Source organism: Trichoderma evansii (assembly GCF_050947405.1).
Source record: "Trichoderma evansii strain SZMC 28006 chromosome Unknown GGI43scaffold_7, whole genome shotgun sequence".
In the NCBI taxonomy this organism is placed as follows: domain Eukaryota; kingdom Fungi; phylum Ascomycota; class Sordariomycetes; order Hypocreales; family Hypocreaceae; genus Trichoderma; species Trichoderma evansii.
In genome coordinates this window covers 633,856-653,617 of record NW_028145199.1, presented here as the reverse complement: position 1 = coordinate 653,617, position 19,762 = coordinate 633,856, and the positions used below count along the sequence as shown (strand labels likewise).

Here is a 19,762-nt window from a genome sequence, read left to right as displayed (position 1 = left end):
CACAGCAGATGCTGTAACTCTAAGTGGTCAGTAGGAGTAGTCAGCAGCATCAGGCTTTTCCAGAGAATAAAAAAAAGGGTCAGGCATGAAACAGTAAGTTGTGATTCTGCCTGTGCTTTATAGGCCGCAAAATATACGGATGGATTCGTGGCTTGCATTAGCTGCCGTCAGTTGAAAAGATATGGCGGGGGCAATATAATGGTATAAGTCAAATCAGTATTTGCCAGCATATGCGACTATAGGCTACGGGAAATCCAGCGCCTTATCATTTAGACGGATGCTGGCTCAGCTCACCGGTCATTGGCTGACTATATGTTTATGCACTCGAGCCCTGTATAACAGCGAGCGTAGCTGAGGTCGCGGAGGCACCAGTCTTTATTGTCCTACGCCTACAACACCCCTGTCAGCAAAGATGGCACAGCATCGTCACTCGAGTCATAATAAAATCTTCGCCTCGTTAATTATTATAAAGTCCATTTTTTTACTAGTCAAGTGAGTAATTATCTGTTGAGATATTTCTCTTACTAATGGGATGAACACAACTCATTTCATAAATCTTGTGAATGATTCGAGCGGTCTTTAAACAAGACATGATTCGTATTGGATAGCTATGAATAGTAAGAGTTCGAAATGTACAGACTCATTAACAAGTATCTCTCATAATTTGACATTTGAAACCGGTATTTTTCTTTCTTTCATCTTTTTTTTCTTCTCCTTTTTCTTCTCCTTTTTCTTTCATAATGGTTGATGAGGGAGTGGTGAAGCTACCTCGCTTTCAGTTGCAAGGAATAACTTTCCAGAATGTTGATACAATGTTCCAATCCAGCCACTGGGAAACATAACCAATCGGACTTGCCGCAAACACCTTACAAAGTTACACAGGCCAGCTCATGGCTTAATAATAGCGGATGGACCTCGGGGCACCATCACCCCAGAGTCCAATCACAGACAGTACAAAGCCAGCCGCAGCAAAGCCAGTCTTGGCAAGGTATGCTTTCGTGGCACCGTCAATGTTGGCTCTAACCTCCTCGCCATTAATATCTTCAAGCTCTGACTCGCTAGGCAAGTCACCCTCGCTGTGGAAATCGCCCAAGACCTCATAGCTCGCTTCCATTCTGGCTCTGGATGAGGTGGCTTTACGCGCGCCGGCAGGCTTCGAAGTTGAGGTCGCTGGCTTGGGGAGGTAGCTAGGAGCTACTACAGACAGCACAGCAAGCAGGGACGTATAGAAGAGGTACGGATGGCGGGCGTAGCGGGGGGACAAGACGAACGACAGGAATAGCGGGGCGGCGGCAAGAGATGAAAGAGCGAGAACTGGGAGACGCAGAGCGGATTGGAGAGAGGTCAAGGCGTGGGCGGCAGAAGATGACGATGGGAGGTTGGCAAGGGTCGGAAGAGTGAGGGCCGAGACGGTATATGAGACACCCTGTGATCCCGAAGAGTCAGTACTTGATTTATACTCCCTGCCGAAACTAGAGCTGAGACTGCTTTGTAGTAATGCGATTGATTGCCATTTTGATGAAGCAGTTTGAATTACTCTAGTTCCGCAAAACAAAATGGTTGTTTAGATCGGCGGCTAAAGCTGGGATGGTGCCGCCGAATATGCGATTTTGCTGAGAGAAGAGGGGCATTCGGCTATTTCTCGTCGTTGCTACCACGGCCATTTCTCCTCAAAGAAGAGCACAAAAAATGATGAAAGAGACATCATAACAATGAAAGACTCACCGTCAGCAGGCCAAGGGACACTGTGCCCACAAATTTGAGGACCGAGATCCCCTTTGCCATAGCGATTGATATTAGAATGTAGTTGCGATTTGAGGTGGGGAGGTTGATGAGAGGAAGAAAAGCTACGGAGCTACGGGGCGCTAGGGAGAGATGGTTGAATTAAAGCTAGAAACAGGGTCGCAAAAAGAAATAGCCGTGCCTGCCTGATTGAACGCAGCTCTGCAGATAAGGCAGATAAAGCATTGATTCAGCGTCACGTCATGCCTTTGAAGCAAGCAATAATGGCTGCAAGTTAGGCAGTTGGTTAATGCTAAATAATTATGGAGACTGCGCTTAGGTAAATGACTAAGTTTTGAAGTGGGGGTTTGAGCCAAGATATCCACTTATTGTGGGCGATTCACGTGCTGCGCAAACAGCTTTGCCGTACCACAGCTACAATTTTTCTTTTCTTGCTCCCAAACTCTGACTTGGATATATCAAAAACAAAAGGAAGAGAAAAAAAGATTCGCAGTCGCGCTTTTGATTTCGAAGCTTGCTATCATTGACGTCTGGTTTCTTTCCTTCTCAACCTTTTATTGCTACTCTTTTCTTTTTCCATTAACAGACAGCCAGTTGCACAGCTGTAAAATGTACGTTTATCCTCCTCCTGTTCTCTCCTCCTCGCAGCCAACACGCATACACGCAAAAAATACAATTCCTTCTCCTTGCATGATGAGATACACATCACCCAATTCACTTTATAGGAAGAGCCGTCTGAGACTGCCTCCGATCAGCGGATACGAGTGACCCTCTTGGGAAGCTTGGGGATGCTGAATCCTTGGTCGCTTCCAGCAAGGCCATCGTGGGTACCAACGCTCAATTTGCATCGTCATATGCGCAATTGGGTGTTCCGTGATAGACTTGCTGGCGGCGGTGGGGGTCGTTGTGCTTATACCTGGGTTTCTGAAAAATAGTTGAAGAGATGTTGTGATTTTTGGAGCAATTCTACCATCATATTCATTTCTCGTATGAGTGCTAATCAGCTCTTGTTAGATAAACTATTTGATCAAGTCGATAATGTCAAGACGGTACTCGAACGAACCATCCGTGTAGCTTTTATAATCATCAATTCGTGGCTTTATAATATTCCTGCCTGCAGATAGTTCCTTTGGAAAAATTTTACAACTCCGTAATTTTAAATACAATGCTTTCTTGTTTAATATTGCTTCCATTCAAGTCTTGCCATTGCTCAACTCTGGCGCCATTTGATCGCCGAACTTAAAAATCACTGTCATCGCTGTCCAAGAGTGCAGGTCTTCCCCGTCGCCCCCTCTTAGCTGGTGCAGACATTTCGTTCGATCGACTCTTGGAAGAACCAACAAGCAGATCAAACTCGGGAACGTCTTCGCTCTCTTGTGTTGCTGTAAATTGAGTTGGTACAAAGTAGGGTTTTCTTGCTTCCGCTCGTGGTGTCCGTTCTTTCGGCCGTATAGGTGATGTTGCCTCAGAGTCTAGCATGCTAGAAGTCGCCTGGTCATCTCCCACAACGAAATCTAGCAGATCTGCCCCGTCGTCCGAGTCACTCTCGTCCAGCAAATCGCTATCTCTTTCACAGTCGTCTCCTTCCTCATCACTGCCAATGGCAGCTTTCCGTGAATATTTGCCTTTAGACTTTGCGTTCAACTTTTTCCGTCTTTTTGCCTCGCTTAGTCGAGGTGGTAGCCCAGGCTCCTCTTCTTCGACGTCTATGTCAAGATCAGAGTCAAAGAGCTCTTCATCTTCCGGATCCAATTCAGGTAGGGCGACAGGCCGAGAAATCTTTTTGGGTTGGGTCTTTTTGGTTGGTGGCTGAGCTTTTGCTTTTGGGGCTGAAATCTTTCTCTTCTTCTGCTGCTGAATCTCACCCCCTGGGGCACTATCGTCTGAATCAACTTCAATCACTGGTCGCTTTTTCCCGTCTTGTGCACTCTGAATATCGCTTGCATCGCTCGCATCCGTCTCACCATTATCAGAATACACAAAGGGCTTTACTGGGATCTCGAGATAATCACTTGTATCCTCATCACGACTCGGCCTCACCAGGCTATCGGGATCTGCACCTATCTTCCGTAATACTTTGATGTAGCGTTTTGTGTGAGTCCCATGCGCAACTAGGGCAGTCGGCCGTAGCTGTCTTTGTAATGTCGGATAAGCAGTCATACTCGGCAAGTCAGTTTCTTCAACCACACTACGGTTGAATGGTAGGTTCCGGTAGGTTCGATCGAGCTCATAAAGCTCATCTGAACCAAGCACAACTCGCTCCAATTCGGGGACTGCGGCAATGTCATCTAGCTCAGGATTCCGCTTCGGCTTCGAACTTGATTTGGACGAAGGCTGTTTTGTATTTGGCCCGCCGTTCATAAAATCGCTGACTTTCTGGAAGCCAGTCTGAACGCCATCTGGCATATGGAATTTCTTGGGTGGCTTCTTCTTCCCCTTGGGAACTTGTCGCTTCTTGGGTTCTGGTAATGATTTGTTCTGCGTGTTTTCAACTGGAATCTCAACATGCCGCATGTCCACTTCTGGGCGAATATCCCGGGGGACAATCCTTGTAGAGAGATCAAACCGAAAGTTGAATCGGCTTCCTTCGCAAATGAGCTGTTGCATTTTCTCATAATTGTCCTTTGACTTGGCAAACTGTTCCTCCTCTTTACCTCTCATCAGGAGCAACACAATATTGCCTGCGCGCTTTCGTCCTGTTCTGCCCATTCGCTGCAGCATTCGAATAGGTGATGCTGAAGAGTCATAACATACGATGAGATCAACTTGACCAATATCCAAACCTTCTTCTCCAATCGACGTGGCGACTAAAACGTTGTAAGCGCCGGTCTTAAATTTCTCAATGGTTTCTATTTGCTGTTTCTGCTTCATGCCTTCGCCGCGCTTTCCATCTGCCTGCCCAACAAAGACAGTAGCTTTGATGAGAGGCCGATGGGTATTAAACATGCGCACAATTTCCTCGGCAGAATCGCGATACTCGCTGAACACAATAACTCGTGTTGCCTCTCCGTTGTCCATAAAATGGTTCAACACGCAATCAGCCAGGGCAGTTAGTTTTGGGTGTCCTACAAAGCCGTCCATCTTGAGCCATCCAGAAATCTTATCCATCATTTCTTGGAAGCTAGTGCTGTCAAGGATTTGACGCCTGTACTTGGATCCCTTCTCTCCCTTCCCTTCTTGTTCACTGCGGAAGTCGACCATATTATCATAAAAAGGTCGGATTCCATGATATTGCAGTAGTTTAATCGAATGAGCAAGACTCGTCAATACGCTGAATATTGCCCGCATCATAAACTGAACACCTTGATTTGTACGGTGTCCACGCGCAGCAAACCATTCCTTCTGCGCCTGTATCAGGCCGTAAGTTGTGAGAGCCATAGGATTCCGTCCATACCATATATTTTGGGCGCTGAGCTTCTCAGTCAGTGGCTTGAGAGCCTCAGTAAAGAGCTCACCAATAAGATTTATTTCATCTGAAGGCTCGAGAACTATTTGGTCGATGTTCCTCTGATGCACATATTGTCGAATATCCAAAGACTCTTCAGTTCTGATTTCGCAGTGAGAGATGCCCAGATTATCAATTACCTCTTGGACCGTTTCCACCTTGGATCCAGGTGTGGCTGTCAGAGCCAACACTCGAAAACTATTGGAAAATCGACGAATAAGTTTGGTAGCCTTGGCATATGCATATTCTCCCACAGCGCGATGTGCTTCGTCAATGACAATAAGGCCAATGTTCTTTGGGTCTGCGTATCCATGTGAAAGATCGTTGAGGAGCGTTTGCGGTGTCATGAAGAAGACTCGTCTTTTTTCCCACTCATCGCTCCGCAGTGCAGGAGGGATGTCACCAGTAAGAAGTGTCGTCTCCGATCGAGGAATTCCCGCAATGTTATAACAAGCATCAATCTGCTGAGTCACGAGCGGTTTTGTCGGCGCCACAAAGACAATTTTGGCTGTTTTTGTCCAACGGTAAAAGTTCAACATCACTGTAGCAGCAATAAACGTCTTTCCCAGACCTGTTGGCAAGGCTACCAATGTGTTGTTGAACAGGCTGTTCCTGACAATACTATATTGATAGTCGCGAGTTGGCCCCAAGTTTGTCGGATACACCCAAGTTTTCATCGCCTCTCTGTCAAGTTGATGCGGAGTGGGTTGTTCAGGAGGCAGATCTGCACGATAGACTCTGGTAGTGGCAGGTTGAGATGCGCGAGGAGCATCATCAGTTGCTGCATGGCCACCCCATAATGTAGTTTGTCTAAAAGTTCCCGAATTCGTCCGGTTGAAACCGGTGCGTGCAGTCACTGCAGGTCTTGCAGGGGCCTGCACGTTCTTTCTGGGAGGTTCAGGTGAAGAGAATGCATCTAAAGGTAAATCATTGAGCTCCTGGGCCGCTCTCTGCTCATCACTCAATCCATGAGAATTATTCGTATTACCTCCATTCGAAAAAAATGGAGATACAATTTGCCTTCCATTAGATGAAGATATCTGATCAAAGGCAGCAAGCATATCCTCGTCGGCGATATCGTCATCGAATTCATCGGAGTCCATGGCTGTTAAAGGCCATGTAGTATGGTCTGAGTATCAAATAACCCTCAGACTCATATTTTTGAAAATATCTTTAGAACATAGATGAATGTCTTGGTCTTGATCTCACTTCTTGTGATGATAATGATGAATCGCGTAACGTACTCCGTAGATCTTCACTCTATTCTCCAGGCCTGTGTCGCCAATGCAACGCGCCAAACGGTCACCAAGACGCGAAAAAGGTACCATATCACGTGATTTTAATGACCGAACCTTGCTATCTGCGGCTCAAAATACTTGCTTGTCGTAGCGCCTGCATGTCAATCTCATTCTTTGAGCGATGTTGGTAAAAGGAAATGCAGTGAAAGAAACTGTGTATTAAAAATAGCTTGCTGCTTTCAAACAAATAAAATTTCCTTTGCTCATTCTCGTTCCTTTTGTTTGATACCATGCTAACTAAGATATGCAAACAATGCCTGAATCAAGGCAGCAGAAATCCCACTAGGCTACACTGGGCAATAGTGCACGCCTAGGCAGAAAAAATCCGGCTGGCAGCCTAGACCCGGCAGCTGAAGTCAAATCCGCATGATAGGCCTTATTTCTTCTCCCACCAAGCTCAAAGCGAAACTTTACGACTTAGTTTCTTCAACAGCGCACGGCCGCTCTCATACAGCGTCTCATAAAACGAAGCCTTGGCTCTTTCTCTTAGCAGCCAGGTTTCCATCTTTTTCCTACAAACATCCACACGTTCTCCTTGAGCCAGCTGCCACAACCGCAACCGACATTGCCTCGATAGACCGTCCTGAACCTCTTGCGCTCTTGCGCCCGGTCAGCGTGGCTGTTCGCTGAACCAGAGCGACGACAATCATTCGACAAATTCTCGACAACTTCGTCAGAACCACTCCTTACTCGTGTTTGCGCAAGATCCAAATCGAATTTCAAGTATCTGAGCTCGATCCGAAACAGACAACATCAGCGGCGCTGCGCGGACTTGATACCCTTCTTTCAATCGAATCCACGCCAAACATCCATATTACAGCATCCCTATAACTCGCCGCCATGGCTCCTCGTGGAAAGAACCAACCGGCTCGTGAAGGCCGAAATCCTCTGGGCGCAAAGTCGAGCTCCAGGGGCGGCATTCAGAAGAGAAGAGGCCCAACCAAGACCGACAATGATGGAGATCTTGACATGGACGCGCCTTCCAAGCGACAAAACAGAGGCTCCACAAACGAAACAAGTGGTAGAGGACGGCCTTCAGGAGGACGGCCTTCGGGAAGAGGCCCGGGGCCGTCGCGAGGGGCTGCAAAGGTAGCTCAAATCGTAATGAAGCAACTGGGCAGCGGCAACCCCTCGGACCTATCAGCTCGGATTTCAAGGCCAACTAGATCACGAGGAGGTCATATTGAAGGGCTTACTTGGTTGAGGATCCGCGGTCTCAAACAAAGCAAGGCTGCGTCTAACCCAGACGGGGGTCTCTCTGACCTGCTTAGCTTCATGGAGAGGAAAGCCTCTTCCCTTTCAACCGGACGAAGACGACACATGACGATTAGAAAAGTAAGTTCATCATTGACGAGAAAGCAGGGGTGCCAACATCAAACGACGTCTCAGCTGCTCGAATGGCGACTGGAAGACAAATATCTCCGGGGAGATTCTTCGCGTCAAATTTTATTTCGCCCCAGCGCTCAAGGTTGAATATCTTCTCTCTTTTATTAGCTGCTAACCCGCCACAGTCACATAGAGCTGGAGAATACGTTTTTATTGGAACAAACAAGGAGGATGCGGAGGAATTTCTCAAGATCAACTCTCTCACATTTGCTGGTACTCAGCTAGAGGTAGTAGAGTCTAACGAGGATTTTACGCCTCCCAACAAGGCTACGGAATCACCCGAGACTGCAGAGTTACGCTCAAAGCTGCAGGCTATCCTCAGCCAGCGTTACATTGGTGACAACAAACTACTCAAGCTCGATGCTCTCGCGTCTGATGCTGAGCTAGTAACCCTAGGCATGTTTGAAACTCGAGACCGGGCCCTGAAGACTTTCAAAGGCCTCATGGCTATCTGCGATGGCCTTTTCAAGACCCCGCAGGAAAAGAAAGACGCTATTGAAAGCATCAGTCTTGCTAATAACAGCATTGACGATGTTATTCAAGTGGAGTCCGTGGCATCATCCTTCCCACAGCTAAAGAACCTTGACATGAGTGGCAACCAAATTACCAACATGGAGGGACTCAAGCGATGGAAGGGGAAATTTAAAGAGCTCGAGACCTTATATACAACTGGAAACCCAATCGAGGGGACAGACGCCTCCTTCCAAGCGACGTTGCTAGAATGGTTTCCCAAATTACGAATCATTAACGGGATTGAGCTTCGTACTGCACAGCAGATTGCCGAGCAGGAGGCCGCCCGTCAACCAAAGCCGATCCCACAGAGCGGTCCTGATTTCCGAGATGTCAACGGCATCGGCGAGCAATTCCTACTCGACTTTTTCACAGCCTACGACAGCAATCGTGAGGCACTTACATCCAGGCTATACGACGCCGGTAGCCAATTTTCCCTGGCCGTTGACGCCGTCTCTGTCAGAGACCCGAACGCACCGCCTCCTTTACCATGGGCAGCCTACATCAAATCATCCCGCAACCTACAGAAAATCACAACTCTACATGCCAGATCACAACGATTATTCAAGGGCGCAAACGCTATTTTCAACTTATGGAAAGACCTTCCCATGACTAAGCATCCCAATATGAAGGATGAGCTGAGTAAATACATAATGGACTGCCACCCACTGCCAGGCTTGGCGGACCCCACAGGCCAAAGCCAGTTGGGTGTGGACGGCTTGATCATTGCCGTTCATGGCGAATTCGAGGAATACGACCCAAAATCAGGACTTAGTGGCAAGCGAAGCTTCTCTCGTACCTTTGTGCTGGCGCCGGGCCTATCCGGGACCGCTCAGATTCGAGTCGTCAGCGACATGCTATCCTTGAGAGCATACAGCCCCCTCCCGAATGTATTCGTAGCACCATCATCGGCCCCTGCGGATACAACAAATCAACATCAAGCAATGATCGCCGAGCTGTCAAAGCAGACAGGCATGGTGCCACAATACTCAGAGATGTGTCTGTCACAAGTCGAATGGGACTTTCCCAAGGCTTTAGTTATCTTCAACGAGAAGAAGGTATGTTACAATTCATCATTTTGAAACCAGTGCTACTCGAACCTAGAAGCTCACATGTTTTAATACAGTCACAACTACCACCAGACGCATTTGCCTCAGCCACCTAACAGAAGGACTGTTTCAAGTCATTCTGCATTTGGCAATACCCACACCAGGCAATTAGATAGAATGGATTGGCAGGAGAAATGGGGCTTGTATGGAGCTTTTTGTCGTTTATAGGGTCGGATATTTATAGAGATTGGTACTGTTGGAAGTAGGGGGCTTCGTGTATTACGTGTACGGAAAAGGGAGAGGAGAGATGACCAAGCATGGTCCATAATAGGTGCGGGCAGAAGAAAACAACAAAAAATACCTGCATGGTGATAAGTCTTTGGGAATAAATAGACACCACAAAAAAAATTATTAAAGCCCATATCATGTGGTTCTTGATTAGTAGTCGTGCGTAACCGATTTAGCAATTCCATATTCCTACTCCTCATATTTATGAAATAGTACTTGAGACCATTGCCCAGTATGTATATGCAGGCAAATTATTGGAATGCAAATTTTGTGGCGTTGTTCGAGCTCGCCCCTCACAACCAATCAATTAAAGCGGAAAAGAAATTCACAGCTTGAAACCTCCTATCCGCGCGGTTTAGATGAAGCCGAGAGGACGTTACGCAAGTCGCTGGATGCAGCGGCTCAATGCCAAGACCACGTGCAATATCATTAGCAGGGGGGTTGTTAATACTATGTAATTGCTTTTTTGCACAATTTTTTTTTTTTTTCTTTCCATTTTGTGTAGCCGTTTTAATCTGCGACGTGATTTGTAAGTAGTGCATCGTATGTAGGTACATGTATGCAGACGTGACATTTTATATTCAACATTGTGCTGTTTTCAACCAGTTTTGATATGCGTGAAGAGAGGGGGTTTGAGCAGTAGTAGCAATACAACAATTACTGATTAGATACCTATATAAGAACCCGGATATAACTTCGAGCTTCCTATTCTGACCCCCCTATATACTGCACATACCGAGGTACCTATATACGAAGCATGTGCAGTATGATAAAAATGGAGCAGGGCAAATACGGGCAAGTACTTGCGCCTGTGTGAGTACAAGCCATGGCCAAGAGCAAACTGCTATTCAAATGTCTACACCAGCAGTCTCAGCAGCCACTGGGTCTTGGAATGGCATGTCAATATGCCTACCCTATACATAATATCGATCAATTTTTTTTTTTTTTTTTTCTTTTTCTTTTTCTCCATTGGGCAATTCAAACTTTTATTTTATTGCTCGCGTTTTTTTCACTATTAATAAACAAGAGAATAAGCCACTCGGATATGTAAGTCGTAGTCAAATGAGAAACTGGTTATTCGATCGCTCCATATGAGCTACATTGCAACTCGACTTACAACCAGCCATCTTAAGGGAGTAGCTACATCTACATTGTATTATTATCCAAACATTAAGAAAGACTCGCCCTCGTTTTGATTTTACAAGCGTAGATTCGGATCTGCGCACGGTGCTCCCTGCATTGTTAGACACTGTTGCGCAGTAGTGATGCTGCTGCTTCTAGTCCAGATCTTCATGTGGTGTATCGCACCGATCGCAGATATCCGAATAATATTCAACACGAAATGATGGAATCGGTCAGCGTATACAAAGAAGGCATAGGTTATTAATCATTAACTCGACTTGGACATAAGGCGTTGGTGATGGCTCTACTCCCAGTCCTTCCGCTACGCCATTATTAGCATTTTATCCGTTCATCCCCGTTCGGTCAATCGTTTTTTGTTTCTCTGCAGCAAACGTGATTGACGTGGAGTCAAGCTCAGGACTCAATTCGATGCAGGTGGAGTGATGGCCGTAGATGGCCGGGTCCAGTTAGGGGGCTTGAACAATGCAGAGGCAGGGTGCATCCCTGGTAGCGCGTTTCACAGTGATTGAAGCCAGTGGGGATGAAGGACTGGACTGCAAGCGATCACCAGGGGCCTGAGAATCCCCAGCCAGGAACCGATGTCATGTCTTCAGTGCTGTTGACAGAAGATGGACAAAAGACCCCGTAGTATGATGCCGCTGCTGGTCGAAGGCAGCACTGCAATCTCAGCAGCGCAGCTTTAGGGTGCTGCGGAGAAGATGGCGATGCTCAGCCCGTCGACAGTCCGGCTGCACCTGAAGCAAAGCTCATGGCGCGGATTTGGTTTTAGGGTGCAGTCAGTGCGGTTTTTTGGGGGGGAGAGGGGCCTTCGTGTGAGGATAGTTCGTGCTCGTGTTGTTTGGATTAGTTCGTGGATCGTGAGTTGAGCGAGTTGTTGGCTGATACAGCGCTTGTACCAGTACAGATGGCATTATACGGGACACCCAAACCATCGCTGCCGGCTATTAGAGCGAATGCTACTCTGGGCCAGGGCTGGTAATTACTTCAGGCGCCAGCATTTACCCGTATTTAATGCCCTCCCAAGCACTCGTATGAGCCGTTGCCGGCATCTGTGTCTCTGGTAGAGTGCGGATACGGAGGTGCCAGGATTTCGACTAATTCAAAGGCACTCAGTGCATGGCATGCGAAGTATCGGGCTCAAGCGAGGACTGCGTACTAAAGTGAGATGGAAAAAGTCCACAGGCGGGAAAGGGTGCTGCTGTTGATGTCATTGGCGTGTGCTGGTCTGGCTCAGGGTCCATCGAACCGTGCCGGGGCTGAGAGACAGGATGAACAAACACACTGGCCAAAGAAACATGGCCAAAAAAAGAACTAGACAAAAAAATAAAGCTGGTGCTAGCCCGTAAGACGACTGAAATTGCTTATGTAGGTGCTTATTCTTCCCCTCCTTCACCGAGCCCTCATTCGATGGTCCGCTTCGCTCATGGGATGGAAATGGAAACGCTTCACACAGCACCTGCTAATAGCCGCTATGCTGGTACGAGGAGGCACACTTGCATAGCACTAGTGCTAGCTATTAGTAGCTCTGCAGGCGCCAAGGCACTTGAAGCCAGCGGCGTGATTGGCGCCTACCCCTTTTTCACCTAAAAAAAAGTTGTCACCCTTCAGGAACGAATCTTGGCGCAAGGCAGGGGCTTTGCTTGCAGGCCGGGTCCTCTGCAAGTATCCTGGGGCCGGAGGGTACCTGCCATTAATGCCTCGCTCCACCAACTTCTAGGTACCATGACGTTCGCTGAAACCTGGGGCCTACCCCGGGGCTGCGCCGATGGAACGCCACCTGCGCCCGCTGATTGGACGACGCGAGGATGATGCACCGCAAAACACCAGCGATCCCCCCCCGGCTCGGCCTTGTAGCGGTACCTGAGCTCCATTCGCAGCGCCTCCTGCCCATCCTCGTGTCTCAAAGCGGGTTCCGCTGGCCGAAAGCTAGAGCCCAGGAAGGTAGGACGCAGGGAAAGACGCTGGAGGACAGGCAGGGGGAGGCTCGTTCGTCCGCTCCAACATGCGAAGTGCGCCGACCTGGTACCTGAGCGCCAGCGAGAGCCAGGCACGGGCGGCGTGTACCGGTACCTGATATGCGGCCAGGGTGGTGTCGCAGCGCAGATTCTGTGCAGCCCAGCTCTCTCTCTCTAATTCTCCTCCTCCGCCTCCTCGTTTTCGCCTCTCTGTCTTCCCTTTACCTGTGGCTTGGTGGCTTTTTTCCCTTCTTTTCGTGTTTGCGTTCGTCTTCGCCTTGACCTGCCTTGCAGACGCCGTAGCAGCAGCTTCACCGGCCGTTCCATTTTCCTGTTGGCCGAGTTGCACCTTCTCCCTTGTTGCGTCTTTGCTTGTGTTTTGTAAAGTCGAGTCTTTCGCGCAGCTCTTTTTCGCCTTCTCTTCTCTATCCAACTTCGAAACACCAAATATATTCGTTGCCGATTCTGGAATCTCCGCCGTTGACACGTCTGGAACGAGAGCGTTGAGAAAACGTTCATTTGCCTCTTCACTTGCTGATTCACCTTGTTGATCTTCCGGACACACGGCCTCGCTCTTCTCGCTGAACGAAAACCTGCACCATCTTCGACGACTCGCTACGATTGCGCTTTTAGACCACTAGATCGAGACTGTCACCACTACCACTATTCGCTCTTTTTGAAAAAACATACAAAAACAACTTCTTTACAGAAATTACTCTCGCACGCCTGCTTATTAGATACATTCGCTATTGTTTTCATCGTACTATAATACGTTCTTGTCGCTACTTTCGTAACGATAGCCATTCATTTTTAGTTGTTTGTCCGCTGATCGTCGCTCACTTTTGGATCACGGGCCCTCTCTATTCACCAACTTACACACACAACACCCAACAGCAACGACTTGGCAGTGCCCTCGTTGCTAAGCTAACAAAAATCTCTAATTTAGAGAAGCTCTACGTTCAGACCGGCATCACCGCAATGCGCTTATAGGAAACGATTTCTACAACAAACCAAAAAAAATTCCGATATCGTCCTGAAGCTACCCTTGTGATACCTCATCGAAGAGCAATGTCCTTACCGAAGCCTCCTTCGTCTTTGGACAACTCGTGCTCTGTCATTTATGACAACACGCTTTTTTCTTACTCACCCCAAGGATTCTTGTCCCTGTCTCTGGAAAGCGGCGCAGAATGGAAGACGCTACCTTCGGGAGTGGCAGTGACTGGAGGAGTTTGCGTCGAAACCAACCCCACTGATGCTGCTAATGCCGCCCTCTTCATTGTTGGAGGAACTGCTGAAGGCGTTTATAACGGACTCCAAAAGTACACCTTTTCAACGGGCAATTGGACAACCGTCGTTCCTTCGGTTCCCGTCACGCAGAATCGTTTACAACACGGAGCCACCTTTATGCAGGCCGACAATGTCATCTTGGTTTACGCCGGTAACCAAGACGGCACCGCTGGTGCCTCCTCATCAACATTCACCATCGATGCTACGACGTACGAAGCCAATTCGTTTCCAGCTGGCCCCGTGCCGGCTGTTTCTCCCTTCCTTACGAGCTGGACCAACAGTGATGCTGCCATGATGAGCGGCGACGGCACTGATGGCAACATCTACTGGTTCAATCCTCACGCCGGCTGGAGATATTCTGGCGCCAGCATGTCACAGCCACTCAACAAAGCCTCGGGCTCGGTAAATGCTGTGCTGGTTTCTGGAGATGATGGATCGAAAAGTATCTATACTTTCGACTTGTCAAAGTCTCCCAACGCCGTCACTCGTACCATTGTACAAGATGCCTCCGGCGCTCCCCTCGCCAACTCAGCTCCTATTACTGCACGGGACATCGAGACGCGTGATTTGACCCTGGGCAACTGGCCTGACTACAATTCAACACTGGCACCCACTACTACTCGGACAAACTTTGCTATTGCTTCAGCGCCCGACGGCACCATAGTCTTTTCTGGTGGAAACGATCAGGTTCCACTTGCTATTTTCAACGGTGATAAGAATGGCTGGGTCGATGCAAAGGCACTGTTGGATGATCAGCAGATATCCATCCAAGATATTCCTTCATCATCAGCAACTACGTCGTCAAAGACCAAGACGACCTCTAGCGCGCGGCACACATCGACGACACACTCCACCTCAACTGCGACTACAGATTCTCCTTCGACAACTGGTTCGTTTACCGGTTCGTTTACCGGCACTGCGACGGGAACTGCAGCCCCTGGTATATCCGACTTGTCTGTCCCTGCAATCCCAACTGGTACCGGCAGTTCAAGCTCCGACTCTGGTCCTAGCTCCAACGCGATCCTTGGCATCACTCTCGGCACCATCGGTGGATTCCTTGCGCTTCTTGGCCTGATTCTTCTCCTTCTCCGCTGCCGCAGAAGGCAGCAGCTCCATCCGGAAACAGGAAAGCCCAAGACCCCCCCTATTAACGAGAAGAACAATGCTGCCTTTGCGCAGAGTACATTTGCGAAAGGTACTCTCCCTCCACAAGTGGCAAAGCAGTTCAAAGGCCATCAGCACACGGCATCTTCAGAGTCAACCTCTTCAATGGCAATTTTGATGGGCCGTGTGGGCCAGCACAAGCCAAGAAAGCTCAGCAACGACTTCAAGAGCCAGATCAGCAAGCCAATTCTCCAGCCACAGCAGGCCCCTATTCTTTCAATCTCCGACGAAAAGGGCGATACTTTCGAGCATTCAGCCACTGAGCTTCGACCTCAAGACGGACTTGCAGGAGCAGATGATGGTACTCGAAGAAGTTCGGGTTGGAATAAATACTGGTCAGGGGGAAGTGCGCTGAATATTCTCGGGTATGGAGCGTCACAGCCGCCTGCACAAGTACAAGCACCGGCACCCGCACAAGTATCCGCCCAGAGAGCCACGGTCGTATCGGACCGAAGCTCTCACTACTCACAAGCACCAACCGCTCGTAATGTCAGAGCAACACAGGATTCAGCCACCGTTCCTCCTCTTAACTTTGATGCCCCTCCTGGGATGAACAGAGTCAATACAGGAAGCCCCGTGGTTTCATCCCACCCGGATATCCCCTGGAAAGAGGGCATGTCGGGAAAGATTGAGCGACCAGTCTCGGCAGTCTCGGCACTGTCAGCCACATCCTCTGGCTATTCAAGCGGAATCCCTGAGAGCATCCAGGAGACGTGGGATCCCACGCATGCTGGAAAGTCATGGGGTGCCAACCGGGCTCCGAGCAGTGCATATGCTCCCAGCATAGTATCCAGCGCTCAGCCCCATGGACTGGGCTTGAGCAAGCAGCCTCAGCTTGCCACGGCGTCAACATCAAATGACATGAGCTGGCTCAACCTGGGTGAGAATTCACGGGTGTGAGTCAAACGACATGATCATGGAGCAAAGTCTTTTGAGCGAAATTAATTTCTTTTTTTTTTCTTTTTTTGATGAATTGGTCGGCTTATATCCTCGAATCTATTTTGGGCGCGGTATTCTCAGCGGCATGCCGCTCTAATTTTCTCTCACTCTCTCTATCCCCATTTTTGTTTTATATTCGCGGCCCGGAGCAGAGCAAACTTGTGTGTTCGTAATAGACATTGTACCGCCGGAAGCGCTGGTTCCTTTGAAAGAAGTACTACGCATCGCAATCTCGACTTGAGTTAGCCTGGACGCCTAGATCTGTGTTCGTTATCTTGGCCTCACCGCATGACTTGGCGTCGATATCTCTGTTTGGACATATTGGACTCATACTCTTGTTTTATTTTTATTTTTTTTTTCTATTTTTTTTCTGTACATTCTAGAAGCAAAGGCCCGGGCTTGGCCGTTTTCCTTGCGTGTCTTGCGATTGATGTTACCATCTCCCTATAAGTAATTCGCTGGATGGAAGTTGGAGCAAGTAGATGTTAGATGTGGGTGCCGATGGGGTAGATGTGGATAGAGTTGATGTGGATAGGGGTAGAAAGGTGGACGGGGATGGGAAGGAGAAATTTTGATAGAGCTAGGAACGTGGGTATCGCTGTTAGGTTGTGGGTAGTTGTTGAGATTGAGGGAAGAGGATGGGTAGAAGAAATATGACAATCTGTGTGTTGTTCCTAAGAAGTGCTCGATTTTTACAATGTGACTTGACTATATTGTGGCTTGACTATATCAGTGTGAGTAACTACACATGTGAGCTACTGTGAGCTACTTGAGAGATGGCTCGATTTGTAACATGTGAATGTGAGTGACTATGAATAGGTGAGTTATTGTGGTTCGGTGACGTTGAACAACACGGCGACATGTCTCCTATCGATAAGGCGATCATCACATCACATAATGTAGACAGTAATTGGCCTAATTTATATCTGATGCCCTGTTCCGAAAGCCACATGCACCTATTCAGCCGGAATGCGGCACGTCAAAAGGATGGCTGCAGCCTTTACAGAATAGCCTTGACCAATGGGGATTACGAAGTTGGAAATAAGCTCGCAGCTTCAGCTTGCTTCGAGTTTTGCCTATCAGCTTATCAAGCGAGCGGGGCTTTCCCTGATTGAGCCCAACCTCGGACAAGTTTTTGGAAGTGGAGAGAGAGGATATATTGTTTGCAAGGGAATCACATGAAATTTTGGGACGGGCGGGTTTTTTCCCTAGTTCTTGCGGTGGCGGCGAGCTCTGCTCTGGGGCTCATTTCCAAGTCTCGTACGAGATATGGGGATGAATTTATTTGAAATGCTTGACTGTACGGAATGCATTACGAGGTCAGAGATGGGCTGCCCACTCTGTGGATATCCTTTTCTCTTGGCTTCGTGTTAGTTGACGATGTTTAATGCTTCTACAACGGGATAGTAGTTGACATGAAATAGCAATATACAATCTAAAAGGGGAATTATAGCGTAATGCATACCACCCGCAACAAGCAGAAGCAGGGAATAATGAAAAATAGAAAAGTGATAAATGATTGTTATGCAGCAGACCTACATCCGGACTCTTTTCGTCCATAGCTTTCGTCCCATGGTCGCTAGCGCGGCATGCTAGCAGGTGGTATTCGGCACTAACGAGCAATGGAGAATGCAAGGAACGCTGCTCTCTCTCGTTCTTTTTTTCCTTTCTGCCTCTTATCAATTTATTATACTTTTTTTTTTTTTTTTTTTTTTTAAGCCTTCGGGTGTTGGAGATTGGCGGTGGGGGTAGACAGGTTAAGTGCCGAAGAGAAGAAGTGAAAGAAGATCATATGAGAAGTCTAGAAACTTTAGGTAGTTCTCTGGGTATGCGCTAATTTCTCTGTCAAGACGCGGCTATTGATGGCTATGGACGTTAGGCCTGGCACTTGGATAACAATATTTCCCATATTTGCTACTTATCAATCAATATACGACAGATAAATTAGCGCTGGAGCTCTGGCGGGGGGATAAAATCTAAGTGCGAGCGCGAGAATAGGCTCCACGGGGAATTACAGCGAGCGCCGAAAAAAAAGAGCAGTAGGTAGGGTCTTGCTGGGGGTTTTGGTCCGCCTGCACTGTGTTTTCGAAACCCCCACTATTAGCGAGCGACCCTGGATTCAAAAGAGAGGGTCTCGAGTCCCCTCGGCTAGGTTTACCGGCCGTTGGCTCCAATCTGGGAGCATGAGGAGTTCATATGTATCAGACGCATAGTAGAGACGGGCGCTCAGTCGCGACAAGTCGGAAGCGCGCCGCCAGCTGGACGAGTGGGAGGGCGGATGGACGGTAGATGGTGACCATTCAGATTCCTAGCACTCCTCCGTGCATATGGGCGGTATCTGGTGATCTTTGACAAGCCACAGCCGCCTGTAGGCTTCGATCGGGAGGGTAGATTCGAGCCAATGGGCGGGCTTGGCTCGGCCTGCCATGTTCGGTGTGTGTTGGTCGAGGGCCATGCCGCCGCAGATGCAGGGAAGAGAAGGGTCGGGTTTTCTGTCAGTATTAGTGCTTTTGACCTTTTTCCATCTTCTTCCTTCTCGGCATCTTGTCTCTTCCCCTAGCAGCAACACTAGTCGGGTAACGCTGATGATAGTGCCGAGTAGGTAGCAAAGTGGTGGAATGAGGAATAGGAGCAGTTTGTCTTGATTCATCCAGCCTATGATCTGACTCGAGGAGCGACGGCTCCCCACAGGCCGTAAGAGCATACGGAGTTATAGTCAGACCTTGGCAACTCTGGCAGCTAAGCTTGGAGGCCTTTGCGTTCCAGATTTTTTTTTCTCTTTGGGCGGTTTTTTCTCCAGCGCTTACAAGTCAGAACTCGGCCCGTAGGTAGATATTATGGAGTCTCCATGGAGTATGGCCTACGGAGTGCAAAGGAATTTAGGCTGGGGACCCCATTTTAGAGCTCAACGCTCTTACAGTGGATGTCGAGAATCGCCCACCGAAAAAGAGGTGGGCAGTTGGAACACAGATGGCATCTCACAGTGCGGTCACAGGCTTCAATATTTTATTCGCGGGCGCTGTAGGATCATTCCTAGAACCTATAGCCCGCCAATACTGCTGCTGGGATGTTAGTGCAGTTAGTTCCGTCTCGGCCTGTCCTGCGTCTGCACCATCGTTCTCTTTTGGGCGTGACAGCCGACCTAACCTGGTAGTGTCTAGGCCAAGCAGGTTCGAGACAGCAGCGGTTTAGGAGGAAGCGACAAGAAAAAAAAAAAAGAGTTGCCTGTGCTGTGAGTGAGCGACAGAACCCTGCGCCGAACTTCTTTAGCACCTGGCACCGCTGTGGCCGCTAGTCCTATTAGCACTCGGCCACGCGAGATCCGCTGCTGCGATCCCCCACCTGCTGCCACACTGACCACATGCACTGGCACCGCTAGCGAACGGCACTACAAGCACCAAGACGTGTGCCGCCGGGCCATGTTACCTGCCTCTCAGTGGCCTCTTTTTTTTTCTCCTCAGCCCCGGAGATTGACCCCATCCGGGCCTTTTTCTTCGCTCTCTCTTGGCCTCTCTTCATCCCTCTTCGCCCTTTTGCTGGCTGCTTCTCCTGGCC

At 48.6% G+C, this 19,762-nt stretch overlaps 4 protein-coding genes across 4 annotated transcripts; 2 read left to right on the top strand and 2 right to left on the bottom strand.

The window, feature by feature from the left end:
* Positions 1–578: 578 nt before the first annotated feature.
* On the bottom strand, positions 579–2,017 carry GGI43DRAFT_402345 (uncharacterized protein). The gene is made up of 2 exons (XM_083205680.1): positions 1,726–2,017; positions 579–1,426 (listed from the first exon to the last, which is right to left on the bottom strand). The coding sequence occupies exons 1-2, from the start codon at positions 1,783–1,785 to the stop codon at positions 896–898; spliced, it is 591 nt and encodes a 196-aa protein (XP_083061671.1). The 5' UTR covers positions 1,786–2,017; the 3' UTR covers positions 579–895.
* Positions 2,018–2,716: 699 nt separating this feature from the next.
* GGI43DRAFT_346467 (3'-5' DNA helicase) lies at positions 2,717–6,688 on the bottom strand. The gene has a single exon (XM_083202202.1). It carries the CDS (start codon positions 6,289–6,291, stop codon positions 2,983–2,985), a length of 3,309 nt encoding a protein of 1,102 aa, XP_083061670.1. The 5' UTR covers positions 6,292–6,688; the 3' UTR covers positions 2,717–2,982.
* Positions 6,689–6,863: 175 nt separating this feature from the next.
* GGI43DRAFT_402338 (uncharacterized protein) lies at positions 6,864–9,918 on the top strand. Its single transcript, XM_083205679.1, has 3 exons — positions 6,864–7,821; positions 7,998–9,440; positions 9,509–9,918. The coding sequence occupies exons 1-3, from the start codon at positions 7,327–7,329 to the stop codon at positions 9,545–9,547; spliced, it is 1,977 nt and encodes a 658-aa protein (XP_083061669.1). The 5' UTR covers positions 6,864–7,326; the 3' UTR covers positions 9,548–9,918.
* A 3,709-nt stretch (positions 9,919–13,627) lies between these two features.
* GGI43DRAFT_346448 (uncharacterized protein) lies at positions 13,628–16,668 on the top strand. The gene has a single exon (XM_083202201.1). It carries the CDS (start codon positions 13,886–13,888, stop codon positions 16,166–16,168), a length of 2,283 nt encoding a protein of 760 aa, XP_083061668.1. The 5' UTR covers positions 13,628–13,885; the 3' UTR covers positions 16,169–16,668.
* Positions 16,669–19,762: the final 3,094 nt, after the last annotated feature.

Bases quoted from the DNA above. Each gene is read 5' to 3' on its own strand.
- GGI43DRAFT_402345 (XM_083205680.1), bottom strand. From the start codon at position 1,785: ATGGCAAAGGGGATCTCGGTCCTCAAATTTGTGGGCACAGTGTCCCTT. The intron at 1,427-1,725 runs GTGAGTCTTTCA...TCGGGATCACAG, and splicing joins TGTCCCTTGGCCTGCTGACG to GGTGTCTCATATACCGTCTC.
- GGI43DRAFT_346467 (XM_083202202.1), bottom strand. From the start codon at position 6,291: ATGGACTCCGATGAATTCGATGACGATATCGCCGACGAGGATATGCTT.
- GGI43DRAFT_402338 (XM_083205679.1), top strand. From the start codon at position 7,327: ATGGCTCCTCGTGGAAAGAACCAACCGGCTCGTGAAGGCCGAAATCCT. The intron at 7,822-7,997 runs GTAAGTTCATCA...AACCCGCCACAG, and splicing joins GACACATGACGATTAGAAAA to TCACATAGAGCTGGAGAATA. The intron at 9,441-9,508 runs GTATGTTACAAT...GTTTTAATACAG, and splicing joins TTATCTTCAACGAGAAGAAG to TCACAACTACCACCAGACGC.
- GGI43DRAFT_346448 (XM_083202201.1), top strand. From the start codon at position 13,886: ATGTCCTTACCGAAGCCTCCTTCGTCTTTGGACAACTCGTGCTCTGTC.